General features: G+C 37.3%; 1 protein-coding gene across 4 annotated transcripts in view; it reads left to right on the plus strand.

Moving 5' to 3' along the window:
- The window catches only part of csnk1a1 (casein kinase 1, alpha 1), a 54,226-nt gene that overhangs the window by 16,112 nt on the left and 27,460 nt on the right, over positions 1-10,654 (plus strand). For 3 of the 4 annotated variants that reach the window (XM_037974357.1, XM_037974359.1, XM_037974358.1), the window contains exons 3-5: positions 1,070-1,196; positions 1,853-1,951; positions 7,829-7,912. In XM_037974357.1, the coding sequence (XP_037830285.1) occupies positions 1,070-1,196; positions 1,853-1,951; positions 7,829-7,912 (310 nt within the window). The remainder of the gene's footprint in view (positions 1-1,069; positions 1,197-1,852; positions 1,952-7,828; positions 7,913-10,654) is intronic. The other variant, XM_037974360.1, reaches the window with a different exon arrangement.

Consider the following 10,654-nt stretch of genomic DNA (forward strand, 5'->3'; position numbering starts at 1 on the left):
CATCAAAATTAAATGAAATAAACATTTGAAATATATGAGTTTGTATGTAATGTATGAATATAATATACAAGTTTCACTTTTTAAATGGAATTACTGAAATCAATCTACTTTTTCATGATATTCTAATTTTATGACCAGCACCTGTATGTAACAACAAAACAAAGCATATCTATTGCTGAATTTAATAGCATCATTTTACTGCTATCCAAGGATAAATAAGCACATGGCATATTAATATTTTCACCAAGTACAAAACATGCTTACCATATTCGGTCTTGTAAAGCCACCCGCTGAATTTTAGCTCAACTAACCATTTTTGGTTAAACCCGATAATGTTTTTGCTAACTCCAGCGGTAGCTGAAGGTGGCTCGGCCTCAGGGCTCATTAGAGTCGTGCGGGGCTCTGCGCATGGCGCACAGATCCTAGCGCACTGCCGGGGCATTTATACTTGGCGCTTATGTATGGCGTGATTTTTTTTTTTTGTGCCACCAGGTTGAGCGCGCGCAGTGACACTGATTTGAGGGCACAGATCGCTCAACTGTGACAAACTGCTTGCACGCTCAACCTGGTGGCACAAAAATCACACCATACTTGGGACCATCACGCAGGGGCGGGGACAGCCCAATTTTGTTACTGTTGGCGCGCGTACCCTTGCGCAGTGAGGTAGATAAAGGTAGCCGTTTTGGGGGTGCGGGTGGAAAAAAACGTGTACTACAAAAATGACATATTTATAATAAACAAGTGGATCTTAGCCTATTGGCTGGGTCATCAAAGCCTGGCGGCCTGTAAGGCTTACTGGGGGAAACCTGGTCTTTTTAGAGGAATGTCTGCTGCTTAGTGACATGCAGTGGTTTTTACTCTGATAAAAAAAAGTGTTTTGTTTTTTAAAGTATTTTTTAAGTATTTTACTTCTTCTTTCTTTGTTTTTGTCAGTTTTACAGAGTTTACAAATACTTTCCACTCTGTTCAATCTGTCCTAAATGTATAGTGTTTTTAAAAACCTGGTGTGCTCAACATGTACAAATAAATCAAAGAATTAATCAATTATTTTCTTAATTTTTTGTAATAGGTGGTATGGCCAAGAGAAGGACTACAATGTTCTAGTCATGGACCTGCTTGGACCCAGTCTGGAGGACCTGTTTAACTTCTGCTCTCGTCGCTTTACCATGAAAACAGTCCTTATGCTGGCAGATCAGGTAGAAAAGCTGTGCACACATCACATTATTTTAATTCTGATAAGGTATTTGTTAAATACTTGGATTATTTTGACAGGATTTTACTTTTTTAACTTGAAATTTGTCTGCATGAAGTAAACGTGATTATTTTTTTCCTCCCAGTGACCAAGGGCATATAGGCCCGAAGGTCTTTTGTAGCAAACATTTTCACAGCAAGAAAGAACAATTTAGGTCAACGTCATCCAGCGTCATGTTTGTAATTCCCGATTTATATGTTGTCTGTCTTCATACTTTATTGGCTTGAAATGCAGGAGAGATTAGACATGTCTGTGACAGTTTTTAGTGGGAAAATTACTTAGTTTATTTATGTGTTATTGCAGGAAAAAAGTAGTTATTTGATTGAAATACACAATTAAATAATTATTCCTTCATGTTCAGTGGATGAGGACACTCAATCCAAGTGTGAAAGCATTTGTGCTACAAATACCATTTTACAACACTTGTTCCTGTAGGGGCTATAAGATGTTAAAAACAAATGAACTATACAAATTATTACAATTGGCTTATGGAAAAATTTAACCGTATGTAATTGACCAGATTGTGATCTATCTTGAAAGAGGACTAAGCAGATGGTGACAAACCTCCTCATGTTAACTGATGCTTCTCTTAATCTTCAGATGATCAGCAGAATTGAGTATGTACACACAAAGAACTTCATCCATAGAGACATCAAACCAGACAACTTCCTCATGGGCATCGGCCGTCACTGTAACAAGGTAGGTCCTGTAAAAGTATGGCTCATGAAGTGATGAACTCTTCAGGGTTCCTACACAGTATAGAAAAGTTTGGAATTTGATTATAGGGTTTTCCAGGTCTTGATAAATATAAAATAAAAAGAATTTAGTTTGGAAAACATTTGTTTAAAAACTCCCCCTCTCTCATTTAGTGTTCCTCACACGTCTCGTTTGCAAATAACTAAACTGACAAACATTACAGTACTATAAATGTTTAAGGGGCACTAATTCTACTCATTAAAACTTCAGTGAAAGTTTCTATCTCTGCAGTATTTGGTGTGATGCTGACATGGAAAGAAAAAGTTGCTTTGCACAATCTGCATTCAACTATTTGTTTTTCAGTGAGCCGCTCATAGTCTTAAAAACCTAGCTTGATTTTTTTTTTCATCTATGTCTGCCCTCTATCTGTGTTGCCAAAGCTCTTAGACTCTACGAGTTGTCAGTTATATTCAGATCCATGTAAAAAGACTTAATGGTGAACTGAAATCAAATCTCAAAATATTGACATTGCAAGAATGTCATTTAGTGAAACACTTTCACAAAACATTCCAGGGAGCCATTCCTCTGATCTAAAACTTAAATAACTTGTTTTTAGCATTTTAGTCAATAAATGCCAAAGTGAGCTGATTTTGGGGAGCAGAATTCCCATCCTGGGTTCATGACATACACTGTACCTCGACTGGCTCCAAAATATTGCTGAAGAACCAAGAGTGCAGTTACTGTCCCATTGTTTATTAGTGGGAATGAAAGAAGAAACCTTTTTTCGAATGAAAAAAAAAATTCAAGTCAGCTCAAAAATTGCAGGAGAGAGCTAAAGTTCCTAAGTTTGTCTAAACAAGAGCATGCTTGAGAGTAACTAAGTATTGTTTACAAAAGCTGAAAACACCCAAGTATTTTTTTCAATATTCAGTTGTTTTTTTTTTTAATTATTATCATTTTTTAAAAATGGTGCAACAAGCACATTTTATGATTTTTGTTTCATCTGATAGCTTCAAAACACTTAAGTTCTACTTTAAACATTTTTTAAATATATGAATTTAGTTGGTTTTTCATGCTGGGCTAAGAGTAATTGGTAAAATTCTTGTCATAAATATATTTAGGCCAAAAAATCTGTAATATTTTCTCATATTGACTTAGTTTTATTTATTTTTTAAATCAAAACAATTATTTATCTATTGCAGTAGTAGGTAGTTGTTTTTCCTCACAGGCTGCCCTGTAAAGCCAATGAGTAAAATAATTTAAGTGTGGTAAAACCCATTTCATATCCAATAATTTTACATAGGCTCAGATAATAAAACTTTGACATAAATGACTAAAAACTAGCAGAAAATCTAAAAATTTGAGTCTGAAAACATGGAGTTTGGAAATAAAAAATGTGTAGGAGCCCTGATTTAGAGGTGTTGTAAGTGTACACTTTGTCTGACAGCAGTATGGCTCTGTCATTAAATATAAGGAAACAATATTTTTTTGCTACTCTTTTTCAACTTGAAAAGTACTCTTTTCATTTTTAGGTGGGTTCCAGCTTTCACATTTTATAAAGCAGCTGGTGTCATACATTTGTAACAAAAATGCTCATTTACATCTCCTGGGCTGTTAGAAGAGTGGTGTCCATGCTGTAAAAATGGGCGTGGACACCACTGATTATATTGAAGAAAGAGTTTGAAATTTCAGTCAGGTTTTAAACCCTACCACAACCCTGAACATAGTTTTTATTGACCTTCTTTTAACTGTTGACTTGGAGAAGTCTGATCTGGTGCTTTTTTGGACTGGTCTGCAGTGGTACATATTATCTGGTGTCATTACTGGAACCAATAGCTGGGGTGAAAAGTACAGCACTGTCATGGTTGAACCATTGTCGTACTTGACAATGAGGGTTTTCCTCTTTACTTAGGAGAGTGTTTCTCTTATGGGCCATTGCTGTTAATTTTATTGAACTTGTTTTTGGGATCAATTTAACAAAGCACAATATTCTTTTTGCAGATTATATCTAGGCCTGTCTGACCAGTAGAACAGAAAGGAGTGTCTTAATGAAACCACTCACCCCTCTAAATCAAATGAAGATTTGGATTAAGCTAACCTTTATCACCTTCAGTGAAAAGAAGCTGAAGTCATGTGAAAAGTCTAATTTCACTTAAATTGATGCTTTCAGTTCTTTGGCTCCATGCAGCCATTCCACTGTCAGGGATGTGGGAGTGATTCTTCACAGCTCATAGGATAAAAAGATTAGCTGTATTGTAAAATAAATCTCCTTCCAACTTGGAATTATTGACAGGATGGAGTCTTATCTCTAGTGAGGTCTTTGACAAGTTTATTCATGCTATTATTACGTCTTAACTAGACAACTGAAATGCTCTTTGTGTTTGTTGAAGTTCAAGAGGTTTTGTTAAAGAAATGTGTTTTAAGATTGAAGGGTGATTTATCCTTTTTTTTCCTTTTCCATGTAAATAATTTCAACGGAATTATTTACATGCCTTTGAAGTCGTGTGCTCCTTAGCAGCCCTTAAGTTGGTAATGATTTTGATGCTGTTGTTTTAAACATTGTTCTTGGTGTTGAATGTTGTTCCTGAGCAGTGCAGCAGAGCTCTCTGTCTCCCCCCCCTCACAAACAGCAGTAGGGGGAGCAGAGCTTCAGCTCGTGGAGTATTTTTCATAATTGTTTTTTGTCAGTTGTCCCTTTTTTTCTGTTTGTTTGGAACAAAAATCAAAATAGAAACTACAAATGTGATTATTTTCAAAGCCCTACTTTGAGCATATATTTGGCCTAACACTTATAATAAATAATATTTTACAATACACAGACCCTCCAGGATTTCGCGATGTTGCGATCGCAACTATTAACGCAAAATCAAGCAAACCCCGCAAAATCGCAACTTTTTGCAACTTTGTCCAAAACACTGCAACTTTAACCCCTAATAACTCACAAAGAAGAGATGTGACGTCACATTTGATTAACATCAGAATGCCGGAAGCATGCAGGAGCAGCGACCGAAGCGAAAATGTGCGCTAATGCTTCACATTTCAGCAAAGGACCGTGCAAAACACCGCAATGAAGTTAGTTTTGAGTTGAATATTCGCGCTCCACGGAGTTAGTGGCGTCTAGCTCACAGTTGACCCGAAACAGGAACACTAATGTCAGCCAGCCGTCCCTAAGTGAACCACCGCGCGTGAGAGAAGGGGCCGGCAGAGAACGGCTGGCCGCCATTGGCGTTCCTGTTTCGGGTCAGCCTTGAGCATGACGCCACTAACTCCGCGGAGCGCGAATATCCAATATCCAACTTAAAACTAACTTCACTGCGGTCGCAAACCAGTTTCCTACCCAGCTGCACGAGAGTGGGGGGAAGCTGTTTTGCACCTCCTGCAGTGTAATCATCAAACATAAACGCAAGTCATTCATCAACAAACACTTTGTGTCTGCAAAACGTGTGAGGAGAGCTGCAGAGGAGGGACAATCCAGAAATGGTCATGAATGTCAGTTTATAAGCTATCAAAGTTCTCAAATAAAGCACCTTTTGATAATGTCAATGTTTGTTGGTAATTATCTTACAAAACTAGTAAGTATTTTTTGGTTTATATATTAAAAGTTATGTTTTTTTATTGATTTTTAGTAAAAAAAAAAAAATCGCAACTTTTCATTGCAACTTTTAGGAAAATGCCCTACAAAATCAGGCATTTTAGTCTGCAACAATCGCAAAAAATGCCCGCGAAATCCTGGAGGGACTGATATACATCTTTTGTTTTTCACTCATCACACAGGGCCCTTTTGCATCAAGGACACCTGGGCACACGCCCAGTTTGCTTGTTTAGTAGATCCAGACTAGCCTTCAGGGGTGCACGTAACCTCATTAGAATACCAGTGACCGAGATCGCAAACTCCTGCTGTAAATCACAGCAATTGTTGCGTTGGGAAGACCACAAAGTCAGGAAAAGTTGTTCTGCTGAAAAGGGTGTATCATAGATGTAACACAAAGAACAATCAGGTTAAAAACAATCTGTTGGAATTTAGTAATGATATGGACAGATTCAGACGTCACCAAAGATCAATTTTTTCCTGCAGCGTTGACAGATTGCAAGGAAAGTACCAGAAAAGATCAAACATATCTTAGTCACTTTGCAAACTTGTCCATTGTTTGGATTGGTTTGAAGACTGTTTTCTTTTGTAGCTTAAATGGTCCTGTCACATTTTATTTATCAGATCTTCTCCACATCTAAACACCAGTAGGAGCGTTTTGGTCCATCGAGGAGAGAGGCTGGGCAGAGAAACACTGTAAGACGGAGACTGGTCAGGGTCTGAGAACACAACATGAGCGGTCAAGCATCAGATCAAGATAAGACAGGGTCACTTGCAGCTATTGATTGTGGAGACTGTGGAAAAAGAATAGTGGATGCTGGCAGCTGCATTTTTCAGGAGAAATGGGCAAGTGATTGTATTTTTGTCAAAAGAGAAAAGTAAAGGTGGCAGTGATGACCTCTATCATGGAGGAGCTGAAAGGACAGGTGCTGACTGATGTTAGCCATTTTTCATCTGATTTTGGATGTACAACAATCAGTGTTTACAAGCCCACAGAGATAACTCTACATAGAGTGAATTAATGACAAAGAAGCTGAAGCCTTGTGCAGAGGGACAATTTTTGAGCGAATGAATCATTGCTGCTGCAGCCTGACTGCATTATTTTAGCTTTCAAAATATCACATCTGACTCATTCATATTCAAAACAAAACCATTTTTTTCTTGAGTTCAAAAAGAAAAAAAAAGCTGAAATCATTTGCATTATATACAATTTGCTGGACATGTCTCATTTATTTTTTTGAAGGTATTATATATATTCTTGTGGGTTTTAAAAGGCAGCAGCTGTTCAAAAAAGTGAACAAAAAGTACTAACTGAAACTTACCCACGTTTGCGAAAATAAATATGCAAAAACTGTTAACTGTGGTTTTATCAACGTAAAATTGTAGCATGAAGTGTGGTCCTCAGAGGACTTTTTATTCAAGGAAAATATCTCTAGTCAATAAAACAGGATTTGCTTGAACCACTGTGATTTTATTTTTTGCATTATTTTTGCATCAGATGGTTACATTGACCAGGTACAGATAATGCACTCACTGCATTTTGTTTTGCAACACGTGTTTTAAACAGAACATACCGCAACAGACCACAGACCATGTTTCAACAAGGCCTGCATTCAGTCTACATAACCATAGACTTTGTAATAACCTGAATGCAACACTCGTGATTCCTTTCATATGTTTGTGTTAATATTGGTAAACGGGACTTGATTTCTACCCAAAGCATGTTGCAAATTGATGACCCAATCACACAGCCTCTGGACTGTTTCATCTTCCTGTTTAACGTTTTTCAGGACACGTTTATCTGCTTGTTCTAAATATCAGTCTATTGTGCATACAAAGTTGTTTAATTTATTTATTTATTTATTTTGCTATCATTTGGAATTCTTTTGATTCCAATTATACAATTACTTGTAAAAAGCAGCTCTGTGTGTAACATCAGTGTCTGATGTATTAAAATTTTCACTCAGGCTTTTGATAATCTCTTTTTTTGACATAAGCAAAACATATTGATAGTTCCCTCTTAAGAACTTTAGTGCCCCTCCGTTAGAGGGATGCAATCACCCCACCCTCCTGGTAATTACTCCAATAGATTCATGTAATTTACAGATTTATAGAGCTGCACTATTTTGGATCAGTGCCTATTAAAGCTGTACAGGACACTGGTTGTTGCACATATGGCACTAAACCACGTGGGTGCACACAGAAGTGCCTGTTGTGCTCATGTTAATTTTGACTAAAGGTGGATAGAGGCTGTGTAATTTTGACCCCTGCCCCTCTACTGTCTGCTCTAGTGTTTAGACTCGTCAGTGGGGAAGAGGAAAAGAAGCTTGGCTGTTAGCTCTTCTCAGGACTCATCTTTCTCAGGATTACACCAGGTGTGACATTGTACCACAACATCAGCTGCCTCACAACAGCATTTGCCGCTTTGCAATTTTATATTGGTTTGAAATGAATCAGTCCACTGGCACCCATCTTTGACTTGCATTATAGCTAATGCATGTTCTCCATCACTATATTACAGTGGGAAAGGGCTGCAGGTTGTCATTTGTAGCTGTGATCCCCACTTAAATAACGGGTCTCAGTTTCTTTAATCATTGTTCATTTGGCTTCTTGCGTTCTGTGATAACCACTTCTGATCTGCTTTCATGATCTGCCTTTTGATTATTTTGTAATGCATAATCTATAAGCTAAAGCTGTGTTGCACTAGATTTTACCTGAAAGATAAAAGATTATAATATTATTTCACAGGGTATCTTTTAAAAAACAAAGATCTCCCCTTTAGCTTCATCACCTAAATGTGTAATTGAACTCGTAAATGATATTAACAGTCATTTATTGAAAGTAGAAGCAAGCTTATGAAATCAGCTTGTTTAATCAAAATAATAAATTTTTTGTAGGTTGTAAAATGTATTGGGTCCCTTTGCCACCAAACAAGAATCACCGTTTTGTCGCATGTTGACTAACACACACACACAGTGGCGGAACATGTCTATCACAGCTGAGCTTCTCTACCCTCCCAAACCCAATGCACACCCTGTATTCACACACACACACACAAAACAGATCACAGTTGCAGAGGCAAGTTTTTTTTTATTTAAGAGCGCTAATGCAAGACTGCCAAGTGGATATTCAGCAAATTGACACAGAGCTGCCACTAATTACTATGATTTACGTATACTATATTGTTATACTACATTACTATATTATGTCCAATATTCCATCAACTAATTTTTGATTAATCAATTAATCTGTACCACTTTTTTCCTTCAGTAATTATATTTCAATGTTTTTCTTTTTATTATAAAATAAAATTTTTAACCGTCAACATTGGCATTTACAGCATACCTCAAAATAATCTGTTAACAAAGACCTGCAAATTAAAATGTAAAATAAGAAGCTCCAGCATCACAATTAAAATGAAGCTCTTATTATTTATGTATTTAAAAAGATTAGTCTGAAATGTCAACATGATGTAAGGATACTTTTAGTAAGAACTTCAAATTTTGGAGCGAAGTCCTCCTTTTGCAAGAATTCAGTCGTGTGGCTTTGCCTGTGAGAGAGACGAGAGAAACACGAACAACTATTTGAATGAAAAACACGTGTGTTAAAAATCCTGCCATCAGGATGTTTTGCTGCTACAGTGGACATAAAAACAGTGTTAGTCAGCCAGCTGTGGGACCATGGTTTGCACAGCCAATTTTACAATTTATTTTTGTGGTTTGCAAAACTGTATTGTAGGCAGTACACCAGTGTTGGGCAATTGGAGTGCATCAACAGTCCTTATTCTCCACTTTATTTTAGCTAGTTTAATTTCCCCTTTTAAGAGTTTTAACATTTTTAAAAGTACAATTCAAATCAAAACCTGAACACGCTGTAATACACACAAATAATTTTGCGAGCACACCACGTCATCCCTTTGACAGGCCTGTTCTGTTTCACACTATTAATCACAGTTGCATTAAGGTTTAGTCTAAAACCATGCCCAATTAATAAATCTGAACTGACAATAATTGTCTGTGGTGACTGCTTTCCTCTCCCGCTTTCCTCCGAGCTCGTGGCGGTTCGTCAGGAAAGTAGGTTGTTTCAAAACTGAGTGCTGTTACTATAATTGCTTTGTTTGAAGCTGACCACATGAACAAAAATGGGGATTGCTGGTCTGCCTCTTCTTTAAAATAATAATAAAAGAAACTCTAACACATAATTTATTGTCAGTTTTTGGACCGACTGTGGCTGATTGAAAATTTTCGAAAACTAATTTTTACGCAAAATTTGGAGATGAGATTGATAGCCTTTCAGATCTTGTTTAAACTGAGTGGTTTCTTTTTAAAGTAAACTGTACGTCCATACAAAGGTTCAAAGCTACATTACTGGTTATTCAGTTTAAACCAGGGGTGGAAATTAGCACCCGCCACCGGCCAAATGCGGGTAAATATTTGAAGTGGCAGGTGAATTTGATCAACGCACACGCCACTGTGGGGGGTAGTGCTGGGCGATATGGAAAAAATCCTATATCACGATATGGATAATTTTATATCACGATAGCGATATATATCACGATATAGCCCAATTACATACGTTGTCAGTTATTCTCTCAAAAATATGAAAAAAATAATCGAATTTCTTACCTTTTTCAAGCTTATTTCGAAGTGACATTTAACTGAACTTTCACAAATGAGATCTGCTGCATTTTAGTGCAGCAATATATGTACCTGTTACGACGGAACAGTATCAAATGACAACGGACTCTATTATCTTCGGCCGACTATAGTTTCACTTTCCGCAACTTTCCCCGGCTCTTTTACAACTTGTTTGACCTTGCACTTTTTGGATTGTTAAACATTCTTTTTCGTGGTTCTTCTTTAAGTGATAGAAGAGGTTTGTTGTGTTGGCGTCAGATGAGAAAACAGTCTAATAGCAGAGTTAGCATTAGCATTAGCAGAGTTACCATATTACCTTTTTCTGCTCCGTGTCGGACTTCTTGAACCAAATCACAGACGTCCCCCTGGTTTTGGTAAAAGTCTTTCTTCTTGGGCTGCCTGCCAGCTGTCTCTACTTGTTGCGACCCCGGGTTTGATACTTCATGCGTCTCCATCTTTCAGCACTTATGGTGAAAACAC

This window comes from Kryptolebias marmoratus, unplaced genomic scaffold, assembly GCF_001649575.2.
Source record: "Kryptolebias marmoratus isolate JLee-2015 unplaced genomic scaffold, ASM164957v2 Scaffold24, whole genome shotgun sequence".
NCBI classification, from domain to species: Eukaryota; Metazoa; Chordata; class Actinopteri; order Cyprinodontiformes; family Rivulidae; genus Kryptolebias; species Kryptolebias marmoratus.